Source organism: Sus scrofa, chromosome 1 (assembly GCF_054392235.1).
Source record: "Sus scrofa isolate SSC_HxYL_T2T_F1_AM1 chromosome 1, Sscrofa_HxYL_maternal_Yorkshire_Landrace_v2.0, whole genome shotgun sequence".
Taxonomy (NCBI): domain Eukaryota; kingdom Metazoa; phylum Chordata; class Mammalia; order Artiodactyla; family Suidae; genus Sus; species Sus scrofa.
The window spans coordinates 75551657-75571015 of NC_139383.1; the positions used below are offsets into that span (position 1 = coordinate 75551657).

The 19359-nt window shown below is 42.4% G+C and overlaps 1 protein-coding gene across 24 annotated transcripts in view; it reads left to right on the forward strand.

Annotated features, from left to right (window-relative positions):
* Positions 1–19359, forward strand: part of CCDC162 (coiled-coil domain-containing protein 162) — a 204536-nt gene that overhangs the window by 149189 nt on the left and 35988 nt on the right. For all 24 annotated transcript variants that reach the window (XR_002343788.2, XR_014806635.1, XR_014806634.1 and 21 more), the window contains 6 exons: positions 6909–7062; positions 8842–8937; positions 9983–10138; positions 14034–14263; positions 15172–15310; positions 17010–17130. Coding sequence is in view for 21 of the 24 variants with exons in the window: in XM_021090803.2 (XP_020946462.2) it covers positions 6909–7062; positions 8842–8937; positions 9983–10138; positions 14034–14263; positions 15172–15310; positions 17010–17130 (896 nt within the window). In the remaining 3 variants the exon portion in view is untranslated. The remainder of the gene's footprint in view (positions 1–6908; positions 7063–8841; positions 8938–9982; positions 10139–14033; positions 14264–15171; positions 15311–17009; positions 17131–19359) is intronic.

Here is a 19359-nt window from a genome sequence, read left to right on the forward strand (position 1 = left end):
CTAGATACTCATGTCGCAACAGAAGAAAGGGTGGGGGAAAAAACTGTAACTGCAATGTATACATCTAAGGATAACCTGACCCCCTTGCTGTACAGTGGGAAAATAAAAAAAAAAAAAAAAAAGAAAGTTTGCCACTCTCTGATTTAAACAATTGAATTCCTCTTATAGAGGGAAGGAAAAAAAGTCCTTCAAAGGAACTCTGTAGAACAGAATAAAACATATGGCATGAAAAGTGCCACTTATCTGAATGCATTGTTGATGTTCAGTGTAATGAGGATAAAAAGGAGTTTGAGGAAATAAACCGAAGGTGCATTACCCTCCTGCGATAAGCCTGATTTAGGAGTATGTCAAGGGTTCTCTCAAGAGGCAACACCAATTTCTTAGTCCTTGGACTTATGTTGGATGACTCTTCAGTTTTCTGTTTATTTTTATGCTCATCTAGTTTAAATGTCTCTGAACACACAGATATTAAAGTGTGCTTCAGGTTTATCTAGGGATTTCTAGGAGACACAAAGAAGGCCTCACGTGGTCCCCCTCTCCAGCATCTAAGAGGTGAAGAGCCACAACTTTTGCCTGGCCTCCTCTGGGCTGCTTTGCAGGTGTTTTTCAGGTTTGTTTTCTTTTTTGTATCTTTGCATTGAGGAAAAACCCTTTCCTGTGCCCCATGAATTCCCTGCTCCCTGTGGCTAGAGCCAGCTTGCATGGAATCACACTGTGGGTGGCTCTGTCACACACAAGAAGCCTGGTCTTCTGGGAAACCCTTGACTGCTTATTGACAGGCAGCTGGAGTGTGGCACAACAGTTTGGAGAGTATAGTATGATGCATCTATTCTGGTATTTTAGTGGGCTGCTAGGGAGACTTGACTTTCTTAGGGGCTGGTGTTTGGCACATGCACCACTGGCACAAGCAATAAGCTCATCTTTCATTCCTTTGGGTTTCCCTGCATCTTGAACTGCTGGCAAGTTGCACTGATTAGACTTACCCTAGCAGCAGGCGCAAGCCAGGGGTTACCAACTGAGGGTCTGAATGAATTGTCACAGTGAGCTGTTTTTAGTATTTCCAAAGGCATGATGAAAAAGATACATTTGCCCAAAAGTTTTTCACATAAAGAAAATGTCATATTTCTTTGTCTTTCTTACTGGAATCATAAGAACTGAGTGCAATAAGGAGGAGAGGGAACTTGCTTTGGTTGAGCTCTCACCATGTGCTAACTCCATGGGGTAGCAATCACATCACTATCTTCACAGATGAGGAAATCGAGTTAAGAGAAGTTGTGTAACTTGCCCAAGTTACACAGCTTGTTATAGCTGACCTTATATTCATACAGTTGATCTGACTCCAGAGCCCTGTTATTTCCTAAGCTCAGAGCTTACACTGGATACTTATGTAGCTTTGAGTTAAAGACAGGAGAATACTTAGTTTGGTGGAAAAATCTTTCAAAATATGGAGTCTACCGAGAGCAAGGAAATAAAAAAGGATATAGTGCTAAAAATGTGAGGTATCATCTTGAGACCCATTTCTTTCTTTGTTTTTGTTTGTTTGTTTGTTTTGTCTTTTTTGCCTTTTCTAGGGCCACTTCCCATGGCATATGGAGGTTCCCAAGCTAGGGGTCTAATCGGAGCTATAGCTGCCAGCCTATGCCACAGCCACAGCATCTCGGGATCCGAGCCACATCTGCGACCTACACCATAGCTCATGGCAACGCCAGATCCTTAACCCACTGAGCAAGGCAAGAGATCAAACCTGCAACCTCATGGTTCCTAGTCAGATTCGTTAACCGCTGCACCATGATGGAAACTCCGAGACCCATTTCTTTCCATAGCATTATATTGTACAGCTCCCAAATAAACAGTTCTATTGATAAAGGGGAGAGAGGTTCTACCAAGGATGGTGAGAATTAGGAAAGTGAGGAAAAGGATAACCAATGATTTGATCAATGGTGGTGACTAGAATCTGACTCCAGTCTCTCTAGAGAGTATACCATATGCATGATTCTGTAGCTTAGAGTAGCAGTCTGAATGCATCTGAACTGCATTAATATTTTTGAATAGTCTCCAAGCATCTATAAATTAATAGACCTAGTGTGTGTTTGGGGCTCTAAAACTCTGCCAAGAATCGTGGTTGTTTATGGCACTTAGGAGTTAAAAGTTCATCACACTTAACAAGCTAAGAGAGCAAGTCAATGTTCTGTGTTCTTTTATGTGATAGCTTGGCACAGCCACAAGAGGAGACACAGGAGAGACTCAGGAAAACAAAGTAGTCATACTCAGTTCCAAGAAACATGCATCATGCCATGACACAGGGCCATGGGTCAGGAGCAAGGAGATAGCTTAGACCATGGCCTGAAAAGGCAAGGCAGGGCTGGGGAGCAGTTTTTAGGATCAGCTAGTCTGAATAATTCAGCAGGTTTTGCGCTGTAGGGGTGGTCTCTAGTTGCCCATTAACTAGCCCTGGGAAGATTAAAGGAGAGGAACCTTGGGTTGCTGGGGTCCAAGGAGGTGTGGCTCAGATTGGTTAGTTTGCATATCAAAGGTATGCTGGGCCCTTAGCCATCTCTAAGAATTGGCTACCCAGGGAGAAGCAATCTCTCCCCAGCCAGCAAGGTTTTTTAAAGATGTCAAAACATCATAATAAACAAAAAATCAGTTTTAAAATATAAGCAGTACAGTCAAAGGAATGAACAGTAAGATGTGAACAAAGCTGAGCCCAGAGGCTGAGAGAGAGAAGTAATTTTATGGATTAGTGGGAGAGAAGCACAGGCATGACATGGAAGAAATCCTTGGTTCAAGGAGAGTTTGTAGGATATTGGGCTTCTGTGCTCTTGATTTGGCCTGAAAATAAGTGTTTCCATCAGAATACTCTGAGTTTTGGTAGTGTTGACTAAGGCAAAATGCACAACCTAAAATTGGCAAAAATTTTATTCAGGAACCTTACTGAAGACGATAGCCCGATAGCCTGGGAGACAGCCTCTCAGACAGCTCTGAGATGCTGCTCTGATGAGGTAAGGGAGGAGCCAGGATATACAGGAGTTTTTTTCTTGGAGGGAAAAAAAAAAGGTGTAGTGGAACATCAAAGGATTACTGATAATAACACAAAAACAAACATCTCAAATTCATGATTTTAGTGCTTTTCTACATATGGGAAGATGTAAGAGTCTGGGCTCATTAAAATTATTTCTTAGGAGTTCACCTCATGGCTCACTGGTAACAAACCCAACTAGGATCCACGAGGACGTGGGTTCAATCTCTGGCCCTGCTCAGTGGGTTAAAGGATCCAGGAGGGCATTGCTGTGAGCTGTCGTGTAGGTCACAGATGCAACTCACATCCGGCACTGCCGTGGCTGTGGTATAGGCTGGTGGCTATAGCTCCGTTTCAACCCCTAGACTGGGCACTTCCATATGCTACAGGTACAGCCCTAAAAAAAAAAATTGTTTCTTAGATATCCATCTTACCTATCTAGGGCCAGTACCCTGTTTTATGCTATCCTGCATTCCCCTCAGAGGGCACCATTGGGAGGGCAGCTGCGTTGGCTGATGGCTTAATGGCAGTCAGTGTTCTTTCTTTTTTTTAATTCAATGAATTTTACTATATTCATAATTGTACAACCATCATCACAACCTAATTTCAGAACATTTCCATCCCAATTCCCCAGTCCATCCCTATCCCACTAACCTGTCTCCTTTGGTAACCTTAAGTTTTTCAAAGCCTGTGAGTTAGTTTCTGTTCTGCAAATAAGTTCATTGTATCCATTTTTAGATTCCACATATAAGTGATAGCTTATGATGTTTATATCTCACTGTCTAACTAACTTCACTTAGCATAATAATTTTTTTTGTCTTTTTAGGGCCACACCCACGGCATATGGAGGTTCCCCGTAATAATTTCTAGGTCCATCCATGTTGCTGCAAATGCCATTATTTCATTCCTTTAATGGCTGAGTAATATTCCATTGTGTATATGTACCACATCTTCTTTATTCAATCCTCTGTCAATGGACATTTAGGTTGCTTCCATGTCTTGGCTATTGTATATAGTGCTGCAGTGAACATTGGGGTACATGTGTGTTTTTGAGTCATAGTTTTCTCTGGATAGATGCTCAGGAGTGGAATTGCTAGATAATATAGTAATTCTGTTTTTAGTTTTTTGAGGAATCTTCATACTGTTATCCGTAATGGTTGTGCCAATTTATATTCCCAACAGTGTAAGAGGGTTTCCTTTTCTCCATACCCTTGCCAGCATTAACCGTTTATAGACTTTTTGATAATGGCCATTCTGGCTGGTATAAGGGGTACCTCATAGAAGTTTTGATTTGTATTTCTCTAACAATTAATGATGTTGAACATCTTTTCTTGTGTTTTTTTGACTATCTATAGGCAACATTCTTTGTTTACTGAAATGGCAGGGAACACTTTTTTTGTCTGTAGTACCATTGTTTTAAGTAGATATATACAACCTATGAGGGAGGTATATATGTGGAAGATGCCTTGGCAGTTTAGAGGAAGGTCAGAAGTGGTTGATAATGAGCTCTGCCTCACTTGGCCCTACTAGGCTGGAAGGTCAGAGCCATGTAAGCCCATCTTTGTATCTCAGACAGTTCATGACAGTGCCCTGTACATAGTGGATGCTTGCTACATCACTGTCACGTGGGTGTTGAGTGAATCATGGGTCCCTTGGCAGGGCACATTGAGAATCATGAGAAAACATGTGACTGATATGAGATACAGGAGAAAATGTTTGTGTGTGTGTGTGAGTATGTATATATATATATGTATTTCCATATATAATATTTTATATCCAAGCTCTATCCTTGAGCTATCAGGATTAATCAATAATTTTAATCCAGTGTCTCGATATATAACTGTATGCAACTATCTTTTCTTAATTGTCACAAAAATGTGGAAAAGTTAGTATGATTTTTGCACTAGTACACCGGTTTGATGTGCAAATATAGTGTTTCCTTTATCTGTCTTTGAACTTAAGTTCATAAGCCCCTACTCCTGCTGATGACAAAAGGATTAAACCTTTCAATTCCATGTCATTCCAGAACATTTAGAGTTTAAAAGTAGTCAGTTTGAGATATAAAATCAATTAATTTAAGATTATCCCCTTTTACCTGTATTTTAATTGTCTCCTCTTCACCCTCTTGGTGAGGGTCGGGTTCTGACCCAAGATTATGGGGACAGCCGAACATGTGACACTAAATACTGGACAGAGGAGATCAACAGCAGTTTTTTAGTCATATTCTCACAGCCAAGGGAAATAGAACATGGCATGCCTTACAGTGCCACAAAGGATTTGCACTTGTGAACAGAGTGAACAACCAGGGGCTCAAGAGGCAGGCTTTGTAATACCAAGAGGTTGTGGTACCTCCTGGTTCCCATGGGAGGATGCAGCTGGTTCTTTTGAATAATTTTGTGGTCTGGGAAGGAGCTGAAACCACTACCCGTGGACAAGCATTGGTTGTACTTGGTCCCTTTGATATGGAAGCTTGTCCAACTAGGAGACCTTACCCATGGGAGCAGAGTAGGGAGGGGAGCTTGTGCTTAGGGCATTCAAGGCCTTCCTGATTTTACCAGATATCAAGGCAACAGAAATATTGGACCTTAACTTCAGGCCTTACATCAGACCCTTCTCCTTCATCCCTCTCAGAGGTGATCTAAGTTCCTAGGGGTGCTTATAAATCATCCTAGCAGTTGAAGAGGAGCAGCCACCTCATTCATCTCTGTCCAACCCCAGATATCTTCTGATCAGCCTGATACTCGGAACCCCATCCAGATATCCCCTTGTAGGGTCTTAGGAACTTTCCAGGTCTTTCCCCAACACTTGACTATCTGCTAGTATCTGGGAGGCTGACTCATTTCCATCAGCACTAACTTCTCCCTCGGTCATTACTAATCTCTTTTTTGAAATCTGCTTTGTGCATAACTTGGCCCCAGCCCATGGAAGATTGAAGCAAAAGGTGCCTGCTGTCCTGGGGACCTTTGGGGTCCCATAAACTTATCCTGTGTCAGCATCTTTTCTTAGGCATCCACAGGATCTAAGCTCTAGAGACAGTCTTTCCTTGCTTGCTGAACTCATTTCCTTTGGGGCAAGAAAATTATTGTAATTTATCAAGTATACTTCCTTCTCTGTGACTTACGGTTCAAATTTAATGCTCTAGTCTTCAGGATTTTTGGTTCTTGATATGAAAAACCAAATTTTGTTCAGAAGAAGAAGCTTTGTCTCTCAAATCCCAGGCTCTAATAAAATTTAACTTAAAATTTGGAAAATATAATGTGTGTGTATATATATATACACACAGTCACTTTACAGCAGAAGTTGGCACAACATTGTAAATCAACTAAACTTTAATAAAAAATGAAATAAAATTTTAAATTTTTAAAATTTGACTTTACATGTCAAGTATTGCTGCCTCAGCTACTGGTCTTAAAATAATCAATTGAACAATTGATGTCTTTGTTCTAGAGCTATAGCTGAACTGTCTAATAGAGTAGCCACATGTGGCTCTTTAAAAGTTTAATATTGATTTAGATGTAATAAAATTTAAAATTCAATTTCTTTGTCATAGGTGCCACATTTCAAGTGCTCAATGAGGCTAGTGTGGCTCAATGTGCCACATGTGGCTAGTGGCTCCCAAACTGAACAGTCAAATATAGAACGTTTCCATACTGCAGAAAGTTCTGTGAGGCAGTGCTAGTCTAAAGGATAGCTACCTTTCCCTTGAGGGCTGTGAATTATGAGTGGGAAGGGTAGTGTGTAAAGAAAAGGGAGAGAGGGATGATGTTGCTGGGGAAGAAACCTGTTGCTGTCTCAAGGTGTTACGTTGCTACGGTAACCTTGAAGAGAGTTTTGAGCTTTAGAAACTTGAGAAACTGCTTTTAAGGAGATTCCCTTCCTGTTTTGGTAGGAGAACATTTTTGGCAGCTGGAAATGCTCCTGCCTACCAGTCTGTCACAGATGGCATGTACCATGGGTTACCACCACTGAGCAACTCTCTCACGAAGAGCATTTTTGCTTCACAGCTCAGCCTGCCCCAGCCATTGGATCCACAGAGCCTCCAGGTATGTTGAGAGCTATTTTTATACCAATAAGGTATATGTTATGCAGAGGGGGCTCTCTGTGCCCTAGTGCTCTTCAGCCTTTGTAGGCTCCCCTTCACTCACAGAGTGGAATGTCTGGGCCCCCATGGCCCACTGTTATTCCCAGTCAGGAGCTATGCCTCCAAACTGCTCAACAGGCTAATTGGGACAACAGCTTATCTACTCATAACTGGTAGCAAAACCAACACTTGCTCCTACCATGTAATAAATAATAATGATAGCAATTACAGTACATAAGTTAGGTATGCAGCTGAGTTTAGAACAACCCCAGTTACAACATGTGTTATCGAATATGATCCTGGCAACTCTTATTGCTCCTAGGCACCAACTATATTAGCCACCTTCTACCACTAAAGAGTTTAAGTTCAGGAAGTGTAGAGATCAGACTGCTGGGCAGTCATGGCAGCACTGGGTCACAACCTATGATAGTTATCTACAGTTTCAGAGCAAATTACCCCCAACTTTAGCAGAGTAACCCAATAAACATTCATTATCTCTTATAGTTTCTGAGGCTCAGAAGTCTGGGAGCAGCTTAGCTGGGTAGTTCTGGCTCAGGATTTCTCATGAGGTTATGACAAGTTGCTGCACCTCTTAATGGGAAGAGAATCAAGTAATTTGAGGCCGTATCTTTAAAATCACCTCACAAGCTCAGATTTTTTTACTCTAAACCCTCCAACTTAATGTTTTTATGTTAAAAAGCTAAGCCAAGTAACATCAACATCAACCGCATGCAAGTCTCACTCTTCTACCTTCCCTAGCTATAAGACAGTGACTCTTAACCCAAGCCTTGACCCTCATTTAGTCTTGAAGACAGGGTTGGACTGACTGTTGGGTCTGTTCCTGCTGCCTTTGGGTGTTGCCTGGAGTTAGATGGATGCAGGTGCCCTGGCTCCTGCTGCCTGAATCAGCCCCAACTCTAGGAATTTTCTGAAGCCAGCACTGGGTCTGGAAGTATAGCATGGGGTCAGATGGACAGGCCTACTATAGCCAGGGCTGAAGGTCCTGCCTCAAGAAGTAGGGGACCTGCCTTGGCTGTTGGACCATGATGCAGAGAAGACAGACGCCTATGTGTAACACTGTGACATTGGCCTTGAGTTGTTGCCTAGAATTGGAGCACAGTGGTCAAAAAGGACAAATATTAAAGGTTCCTAATATTTAAAAAATGTAAGTAAGTTGACTTTTGTTGATTGTAAATATGTCCCAGGAGTTCCTGTCGGGGGTTAGCAGAAACAAATCTGACTAGCATCCATGAGGATGCAGGTTCGACCCCTGGCCTTGCTCAATGGATTAAGGATCCGGCGTTGCCATAAACTGTGGTGTAGGTCACAGATGTATCTCTGATCCTGCTATGGCTGTGATGTAGGCCGGCAGCTATAGCTCCAATTCAACCCGTACTCTAGGAACTTCCATATGCTGCAGGTGCGGCCCTAAAAAGACAAAAATAAATAAATAAATATGTCCCATCGGTTTTATACTATTCTGGGACTTCCAAACTGGTGCTGACTAGTTACACTTAAATCTTAAGCACACTTCTATGTTTAGCCACTTTCTGAAAAATCAATTTAAAAAATAATATTATTACTCTCTCTCTGCATTTTCAGGGACTATCCATCAGGAACTATTTCTCCAAAATAGAGAAATCATTCCACAGTGTCTTGGTGTGCAGACATATATACAAATGTCTATTACTTGTGGACATTGTTACACAGCATTATTATGTTTATTATTTGATTCTTTTAGGCATTTGTGCTGTTCCCTTGGAGAGCATTTCTGCAAGATGGAGGACCGTTTCCAGTTACGAGTAGCAGCCCAGATACTCTAGAGTATAATATGCAGGTAGGATAGGTCTTCCCACTTATCACAGAGAGAGCTGAGTACAGACTGCAGAGCACACGTCACTGAGTCCATAGGTCAGATCCTCCATGCTTTAGCCAGTGGTGAATAATTTATGAGATAAGCAAGGTGTTTGGCTATGAAGCTGTAAACCAGTGCTATAGGGTGGGTCGTGTTTTCTTATGATAGAAGAAAATCATGGTTTTAGCTGGTATCAGCTTTTTATCAGCTGAAATTCCTGTGGCCAATAATGATCTGGGGGAGCTATCATCCATTTCCAGTCACTCTCTGGGCTCCTTAAAGTAATTCCCAGGCTAGCAGTTCAGAGGTGTGTGGCTCCTGACCCACTTATAGGGGTAGCAATAGAACTCTTTAAGCAGGACTCAAAAAGAGAATTTCTTTCAATTATATGTTTTCCCCCTGATTATTTAAGCAAGTGTTATTATTGTGTTTTAATTTTTTAATAGAAGATATAAATAATTATTAAAAACAACATGAACTTCAATCATAAATTTGCTTCAGATAATATGGAGGTGGGGAAGTGATGAGGATAAGGCAAGACTGACCATAAGTTGGTGATTCTTAGGGCTGGGTGATGGGGACTATTCTGTTTGCTTTTGTATATGCTGACAATTATCCATGGGTTAAAAAAAATTTAAGTAAAATGGTAAGAATGGTTTTAAAAAAATCATAATCTCCCACTATGAGACAATCACAGTTCATTTTGTTTTTTTCCCAATGCATGCATGTATTATATCTGTACTTTTAAAGGAAAATTGATATTATACATATATCATATACAGGCACCATTCTAAGTTTTGAGAACCTTGAACTTCCATACAGAGCCAAAAGTCTGATATGTTTAAGGAGGACTTTGAGCTAGAAATGTTGCTCTGATTTTTATGGATTTTTTTTTTTTAATAGTTGAGAGGGCAGGGCTTATAAACACAACTACTCCTAGTTTTCTCCCTCAAAGCCATGTGTAAAGGAAATATAAAAGAATTCAAAATTGATGCTTTGGTTTTGTTTTGTTCTTTTTTGTTTCTAGCTATGCCTCTGTGGGCTGAGTGACCGAGACCTCAAGGCGGCTCATGGAGAGCTGGTAGGCATGCAGCTGCTAATGGAAGATGTCCTTCGGAGTCACTATCACATGGTCATGGAGGATCCCCCCGGAGGTCAAGCCACACTGGACAAAAATATACAGGTATTCTTGGTGACCAGTCTGCATACTTATCCAATGCTGCATTGTACTGAAGGAGCTTTCTGTTTGGGAGATGGACTAGAGAGTCAGATCTGTTCCCCAGCAAGGTTCCAGGGCTGTTCTAATGCCACCCAGGAACAGGAGAGAAGCAGGGGTAGCCCATGAGAACCCCTCCAAAATACTTTGTTTCACAGAAAGTCTCATAACCAGTGGTATATCAGAGATCCTGTCGTGGCGCAGTGGATAACAAATCTGACTAGGAACCATGGGGTTGCTGGTTCGATACCTGGCCATGCTCAGTGGGTTAAGGACCCAGCGTTGCTGTGGCTCTGGTATAGGCCAACGGCTGCAGTTCCTATTAGACCCCTAGCCTGGGAACCTCCATATGCCACAGAAAGCAGCCCTAGAAAAGGCAAAAACACTGGAAAAAAAAAATCAGTGGTATATCCATTTCTTTTTTTTCTGGTGTTTTGTTTTGTGTGTGTGTGTGTGTGTGTCTTTTGTCTTTTTAGGGCCACACCCATGGCATATGGAGATTCCCAGGCTAGGAGTCCAATTGGAGCTGTAGCTGCAGGCCTATAGCAGAGCCACAGAAATGCCAGATACGAGCCGTGTCTGCGACCTACACCACGGCAACACCAGATCCCTAACCCACTGAGCGAGGCCAGGTATCGAACCAGCAACCTCATGGTTCCTAGCCAGATTTGTTTCTGCTGGGCCACAATGGGAACTCCTTTTTCCTGATTTTAAAAGAAATTAACGCACTTTGCAGGCCCTGAGCACTGTGCCTTGTGTGTCTCATCAATAAATTGTGTCTGAACACTAGTAAGAGAAGATTATTAATTGATAATATTGTCCATGATTAAGATCTGTTCAGAGTACTTTATTAATTATTAATTTCCTTAATTCTCATGATAATTCCATGAGGTAGTTACTTTCAGTATTCCCATTTTATAGATAAGAATTATCAAGTCTCAGAAAGTTTAAACGATGTACCTAATAACCAAGAGAGAAAAGAAACCTAGGTTTCACCCTAACATCTGGCCCTGGAGCTCCCTCACACTCTTATCCGTAATGTTGCTCCAATCTTTACCCTCTCCCTCAGCAAACCCATCTACTTTTAAAACTTTGATGGTTTTACATGGGATGACTCCAAAATCCACATGTTTGATCCAAATCTCAATCCTATTTGACTCAGCTGCCTTGTTCCATCTCAGAGACAGTGTGTCCATGAATGAGCTCGTTTTCCTGCCCCCAAACATGCTCCTCCTTCCTTATTCCCTGTCTGTTAACTGCCACCTGCCCAGTTGCCCAAGCCAAAAGTATCTGGATGCCCAGCTTTGATTTCTCTCTGTCATACTCCACAGTCAGACACCAGCTTCTACTATCCTATTGTTTTAGTATCTTCCAAGTTTTCTCCATCCTCCCTCACCACTCCCCTCCACCAGTCCAAATCACTATAATCTCCTATTGCTGGGCTATGATCATAGCCTCCAAAGGACCCCCTGTATTCACTTTTGCCTCCTTCACATCCATTCACCAGGATAATACTTTTAAGTGCAAATTGATTGTCACTTCCTTCTATATCTCTTCAGTGACTTCCACATGCCCTAAGAAGAGAGTCCAAGTGCCTTAACCAGATCTTCACAACTTGATTCCTGCTGATACCGCTACCTTCAACTTCTTTCATTTCGTCAAATGCATCCCACTGTCTCTCCTCAATACCTTCATGCAAACTGGTGCCTCTGGTGGAAAACTTCCCTCACCTCCCACTCTCTGCTTGATTGATCATTGATTAACTCCTACTTATTCAGATTTCAGCTTCCAAACCACTATTTCAGAAGCTTTATCTGATCTTCCACCTTTGAGCCAGGGACCTTCTGTGCCAGTCAGGGTGCCCCTACTAGAAGTAACTAATCATGACTGAAACTAGAGTCTGTATTAATCTTTCAAAACAAGTCTAGAAGGAGACAGTTCAGGTCAGGGCAGGCACCCAGCTCTGCCATCCTGGACGTGTCAGCAAAATGTCTCCCTCCTCCTTGTAAGATGAAAACAAGAGCGAAAAAGCTTTCTCCTTAAGGGGCTTTGTCTTTTTTATCAAGGACAGAAATAATTTACAGAAGACTTCCAGGAGATTTTTCTTTTTACTGGCTAAAACTTGAGTCACAGGTCCACTTCAGGCCATTTAGTAGGAAATGAAGTGTGTTCAGGTGTGCCATCTAAATTCCACAACAGAATTAGATGTTTCACCCAGAGGGAGCAATTGCAAGACTGGACATAGACCAAGTAGTGCCAAGACCAAGAAGCATGCTGGGCCCTTTGGTCCCTCTGTTTGTTCTCTTTTGACCCTGTTTCTGATGGGTCTTTCTCTGGCAATCCCACTCTCCTCTGCCTCGTTCTTTATCTGTCTCCTATTCCTTTTCCCATCCTGAAAAACACTTAGGAAGAGAAGACTTCTCTTAGTATGGATGTATTAACAAGGTAATTTTGCTTTAAAATTATTATTTATTTTAATTAGTTTTATTTAAGAGTATTTAAATATTCATAGACAATAAGAAGCACTGGAGTTTATGCTGTCTGTGACTTAGGACTCCAGGTTTCCTGTCCAAGCTGTGCCACCAGTTATATGATCTCTTAGACTTCAGTCTCTTCAGACTCCTAAGTGAAGGTAGTGGATTAGCTCTGGGCCCTTGGGCTCCTCAGAAGCAGCTTGGGGCTTTTTGAGTGGAGGGGCCAACTATACCGCCTGTAGGTGCCCCCCTCCTTGTCGCTATGCTTGGCCTTGGTCTGTTGGATATTTTGTGTCACTGAGTAAGATTTTGTTTTCTGAAAGGTTGTCTGAGGATAAAATAAATCTGGAAATGCTTGAATTAGCTGACTGTTGAGGAGATAGGCTACTAGGTTGGAGGGGTTGCCAGCTGTTGGTGGGATTCACTTTTGCCTGAGTCTTGCTTGCCAGCTCTTCCTCTGACCCAACCCTCTTTCTGGTAGCCCCGCCCCATATGTTAGTAGCACTGATCTGTGATCCAGTTACACCAGGTGGTGGTTCTTTCTGTTTCTTGCCAGGAAACTTGGGTGTCCCATATGCTGTTACCTGAATATTCTCTAAGTCCCTACCTGTCACGATATCGCGGTCTAGGATTCCAAAGGAAACCTCCTTTTCCTATAACTGAGACACTGTCATCAGACTGAGGGTGGGATACAGGTGCCCATTCTATCTGTGACTCTCTGGGTGGCCCCAGCCCTTACCCCTCTGGCGCAGGAGGTCAGGGACCTAAAAACCTTGTTCCCTCCACATCCCCCAGGGATCACAGCAGCCCCTCAACAAACACTTATTTAAGGAGAGCACCAATGAATAAATGAACAAATCATAATTTTAAAGTAAAACTGCCTTTTGAATAATAAATTCCAATCAGAAACCATGTTGTCTGCCTAACTTTTAAAAGTTGGGAGGAGAAACAAGAGAGAAGATAAACTTAAGTTTCCATTTCATTACCCGTAAAACCCCCAATTTAAGGTTATGACATACCTCTACCATGATGGGTTATTAGATCTTGAGTGTGTTGAAGAGTGCTTTCTAAAATTCCAAAGCTAGACATGAAAGACTCCATTTTTCAAAGGCAGATAAAATGTTAACAACCAAATAAAAAAATTTTAAAAGTGAGTGTTTCAAGACTCAAGCAGCAAATTGAAACGGAGACATTCCTCTTTGTTCTGTATACTGTCTGTTCAGGAAGGATGCTTATCCTCTTTAAGGTCTATATGTGCCGTTGGCCTGTAAACTATTCCTCCTGGAGGGAAAAATCTTTCTACAAATAATTTATTCTGTATGAGCTGCATATAAAAATTTATCCTGTATTGGCTCATGATCAATAAAGAATTTCTCTAATGCTTCCAGCCAAATTTGTCCAGAGTGCCAGGATTCAGAAGTCAGTTCCAGAGCAGCCCAAAGTCCTCCAAGCTGCCAGGGGGCCCGTGCAATGCAGTGATGTCCTTTGCTTTGCTGAGATCATTTCTGGTGCTGTGGAAGCAGCTGGAAGTTCTAAAGGAGCACTGGGGCCGACTTAAGCTGCAAGGCCAGGACATCAATTCTTTGTCTCTCCACAAGCAGTTCTCAGAGCTGTATGAGTGAGTGTCTCTCAGGGGGAAATTCATGTGAAAGATTAGCACCCTGGGGTCTGGCAGATTCCTGCCCTTGCTCTCAGGGGGAGATTTGGTCCATGAATCCTGGTGCATCCAGCTCCACAGATCCCAGAGGAAGCTGGGCAGTGTGTCTCTAAGGACAGTGCTTTATAGGAAGAGCTGGGTTCTGTTGCCTGCCGGGACAGCTTGGATTCCGCTGAGCAGTGTTGTGTATCGTTTACCCAGAGTTCTGTCCCTGGGAACTGGAGCTTCCGAAGCATCCCTGCAGCGCTGCCTCTGAGCTTTTAGCTTTTAGCTCAGAGGCTCCCAGGGAGCGCTGGGTGGGAAGTGCTGCTGCCTAACCTCCTCCCTGCTCTCTGTCCCATTAGACCCAAATCTGATGAGTGGCTAAGAGCTTCAGGCATCGCAGCCAAAGGCCCAGTATGGTGCAGCATGAGGTCTCTGGTCTGCTGGCTTGTTTTCTCAGCTTCAAGCCCTGCCTGGGAAAGACCTGTGGCTTCTGCCATGTTTCTGTTACCAAACAAGCATTCACTCAGCACCCACACACTACCCTGGACCTTACTGAGGGCACAAAGGCTCACTTTGGTGGCCTGAATTGTCCATCTTGTGAGTTATGACAGTCAGCTTCCTGGTAAATAGGGAATGAGAAGACATGTCAATATTTTGAAGAATGAAGACTGAAATTAAATGTGCCCAATGGGATGAGGCCTCGGGATTTAATATTGACTAAAGGAGTGACAAGTGTGGTGAATTTAAATGTTGATGTGTCTCTTAAGGTCTGGGTGGTTTATACATGACGACAGGAAACAGAACATGAATGAAAAGAACCTTCAGAGACTCTGAAGGAAAAAAAAAATATATGTTTTCTAATTTCTGTTTCTCTTCTTTAATAGAACTGACATTCTCTACCCTAGCATGAAAGCTATAGCTAGGCGGATGGGGAATGAAGATGAATTTGAAGGACTTATAATAAGTTGTCAGTCTATTCTTCCCCCCAGAGGAGCTTCAGAAATTGAAGTAAAAACTCAGCAGGTATGCAGGAGCTATTTTGAACTTGGATTGAAAATTTGCTTTATGGCATTAACATGTAAGGCGACAGATATACTTAAGTGGTGGTTTTTGGTTTTTGGCTTTTGTTTTTTGTGGGGTTTTTTTGCTTTTTAGGGCCTCACTTGCAGCATATGGAAGTTCCCAGGCTAGGGGTCAAATCAGAGCTATAGCTGCTGGCCTGTGCCACAGACACAACAACACAGGATCTGAACCACGTCTGAGACCTACACGACAGCTCACAGAGCAAGGCCAGGGATCGAACCTACAACCTCATGGTTCCTTGTCAGATTCATTTCCACTGCACCATAACAGGGACTCTAAGTGGTGTATTTTTTAAGTTAAGTATAAATTGAAGGTTTGTAAATTGTCTGAAGAACCTCTGAAGGAACAAAGCATTTAAAGTCATGCAGGGCTTTGATTAAGCAAATAACTCCTCCTTAATATCTCAGTTCTGTAAGTCTAGATTTTCATATTTTTGTTTTCCTTGTACCACCACAAAAAAGACAATAGAAAACATAACCACTAGCATCTTAAACGTAAAATCCAGCACACAAATATCCTCTCCCCCAACACACACACTCATGAAAATGGAATACTTAAAAAAGCTCCTGTGATTGTTTTACTGAGAATAAGACAATACAGCTTATGCACTAGCCTGTCTGGTGCATATTGACAATTGATGTGGAGAAGTAGTTTTCCCAAGAGTTAGTTTGCTCTCGGAGTTCCCATCGTGGCTCAGTGGTTAATGAATCCAACTAGGAACCATGAGGTGCGGGTTTGATCCCTGGCCTTGCTCAGTGGGTTAAGGATCCAATGTTGCTGTCAGCTGTGGTGTAGGTTGAAGACACAGCTTGGATCCCACGTTGCTGTGGCTCTGGCGAAGGCTGGTGGCTACAGTTCTGATTAGAACCCTAGCCTGGGAACCTCCATATGCCGTGGGTGCAGCCCTAGAAAAAACAAAAAGACAAAAAAAAAAAAAAAAAACAGTTAGTTTGTTCTCCTTGGTCCTGGGACACATGTTCTGCCTGGCTGTGCTTATTGTAATAGGGAGCAAAGATTCTGGCTGGTTGGGTGTCAGTGCAGAGATACGTGTCCACTGAGGATCAAGGAGAACTCAGCACTCCCCCTCCTCAACACTCACACAATCCTGAGCCCACTGCTTACCCTCCTGAACCCTGCTTCCTCTTTAGGATCCAGGGGCCTCTGACAGGGAGAAATGTGGGCTTTGCGAGCATAATGGGTAGAGTCAGGGCTGGGGGTATTTGAACGGAGTTTTCTGTTGGTCGTGTATGGAGTTTTAAATCTCATGAAATCCTCCTCTGTATCTAAATCGAGATTCAGATCTAAGCACTTCTTATAATAACAGCTCATGAAATTCCTGGCCATACTTAGAGACTCTAGGACACATGAGGTCACCTCAGCCACTGAGCACTTTGCAATTTAACAGAACTTGACCAAAAAGATTACATTTTATCAATGAAGATGAGGGCCAGGAAGAAAAGATTTTCATCCCCAAAAACGTGTATCTGCTGCCCTTGGGAACCTGAAAATGTGACCCTTCCTTCTTCCCTGGGAGAGAATAGCAGAAGAACAGAACTCGGCCCAAAGCCCTTCTGCAGGAACTGGTAGCTTAAGAATACAAGGTGATAGTGGAGAGTAACTCTCAAAATGCTTATTCTAGCTTCAGAAACTTCTGGAAAATCTTGAAATTCATATGATCCAGGAGGTAATAAGAAAAGTTGACAGAGATATAACACTGGTTATATCAGAAAAATCCAAGGAGCACCTTACTCTACCTACAGGTAAAGCATATTTATTTTATTACTTTATAAAATAACATTTTTATTATTTTTCCTAATCATAAAAGCAATCCATATATCCATATTCATGGAAAACAAAAACATCACAATGCCCAGAAAATGGTATAAAAATTATTTTTTAACACCTCAGGCCAGAAATACCTTAAAATCTTTTTTTATTGAAGTATAGTTGATTTAGTAGTTTCTAGTGATTCAGTTTTATATATATATACACATATATATTATATATACATAATATATATTCTTTATCAGATTCTTTCCCTTTATAGTTTATCACAAGATATTGAATATAAATCCCTGTGCTCAGAGAGAAGTACTTTTAACACTTTGATATATATTCTTCCCTTAAAGGGCTTTTAAACAGAAAACATTTGTTAACCTCAGTTTCAACTCTGCTATTTAACTTATAACTGAAATAAAGTTGAAATGCGGGAAACACGTAACACTTTTCTTATATATAAATGTGTGTTTATGTATTATATACACACACACACAAATACTACAAATACATTTTGGGGGTGTGAAGACAAAATCGTTTCTGAGGGTCAGGATGACTTTATGGGCAAGTGACCAGTGCCCTGCCTGCCATCGGCTTTGCACAGGAGCACTTGGGGTTTAGTGCTTTGTAGGTGTCATCTTGAAACTCTTCATTTTAACTTAGAATTTGTATTTGTACGTGGCATCCAGTGAGTTGATGGAGCACACACTAGAGGCTTGGAGCCTGGGCTCACACACGGGTCCCCCCTCCTGCCTCCGGACCTTGCCAAGAGGAGTCACAGCTACCTATTCCTCTGCTCTCTGGGACCCCAAACACTACTAATCTCCCCCTCCCCATCCAGCAATTGCTGCCCCTGTCCACCCTAGTGGGGGCCTGAGCACAGCAAGTGCATGTGTAGCATGCATAGCTGGCAGCATCTCAAGGACCCTAGGCTGGCAGCACCACAGTATATTTGATGGGTGACTCAGTGGAAGTGAAGCTGTTGCCCATCCCTGGGCACCTAGAATATCCCAGGGCAGAGGCTGCAGTGCCCTTGGGGCTACTCATCCATATACAGTGGGTTGGAGTGGTGGTAGGCCTGTGGGAAGAAGAGACCTCTGGCTCAGCTTCTTTACCCCTGGCTGGGGCCTCCGTCCAGTAGCTGGTAGACCATATTCATTCACGCACCTGTCACAGGCACCCTCTTCCCCAACTCTGAAGATCGTACTTGCCCTGGGAGCATCCCCAGACACCAGGGAGTTCAACATTAGAAACGAAAACTCCATAATGGGTCAAGAGAAGCTGCCAAAGGAAGAAAAATATGTTTTAGTACCCTTTAATGGCACTTTTTTTCCTGCTTTTTTGAACAAGGCCTGCATTTTTATTTTTCACATGGTGACATAGATTATGCGGCTGGTCCTTTCTGGACTATAGTGTCTACTCCTAACTCCTGCTAAGTCTGTGGGAAAATCTACAGTCTTTGAGCCATGAGGAGAATTGTCTGACTAACAAAATACATTAGGGTTTTCTTTTGAGACAAGGTCCAGGGACATTGTAATGTTAATTAGTAACCTCTGTCCTTACCTAAGACATTGACATTTTATCCATGCCTCAAGTAACTGAATTCCATAAGCAGGACTTTGGGGGAAGTCTGTGTAGTGAGAGGGCTTGCCCCCACCAACTGGGCAGCTCTGAAAATCACCAGAGAGCTGAGTATGGTTGAGCTCTGATTACAGAATATTTAACAAACACAAAGCTCCTGTTGTTTGTGCTGTGTTTGCTGCATCCAGGTGGCTCCCTTCCAAGTCTGGAGAAAATCCACAAGCACACGGCAGATGCAACCATCTGCATGTTTCAGGGCTTTGGTTCTTATAGACTCCCAGCTGGGGGCCCAGGGGAAGAAGTGTCTTTATGTGCTGTGTATTGCCTTGTGCAGGGTTCTTGTCAGCTGTGCTTTGAAAGGCCCTTCAGCAAGGGGCTGGTGAGAGTCAGGCAGAGGGGAGGAGTAGAGTTATTTTTAATAGTTATAAGGTTGATATTACCAAATCTTACTTTGACTAGAGTATACTGGCCAATTCTGAAGTCTTGTTTAGATTCTGTATTCATAAGACTTTTTAAAAAAATAAACGCCAGGAGTTCTGCTTGTGGCTTAGCAGGTTACCAGCCTGACTAGTATCCATGAGGATGTGGGTTTAATACCTGGCCTGATTTAGTGGGTTAAGGATCCAGCATTG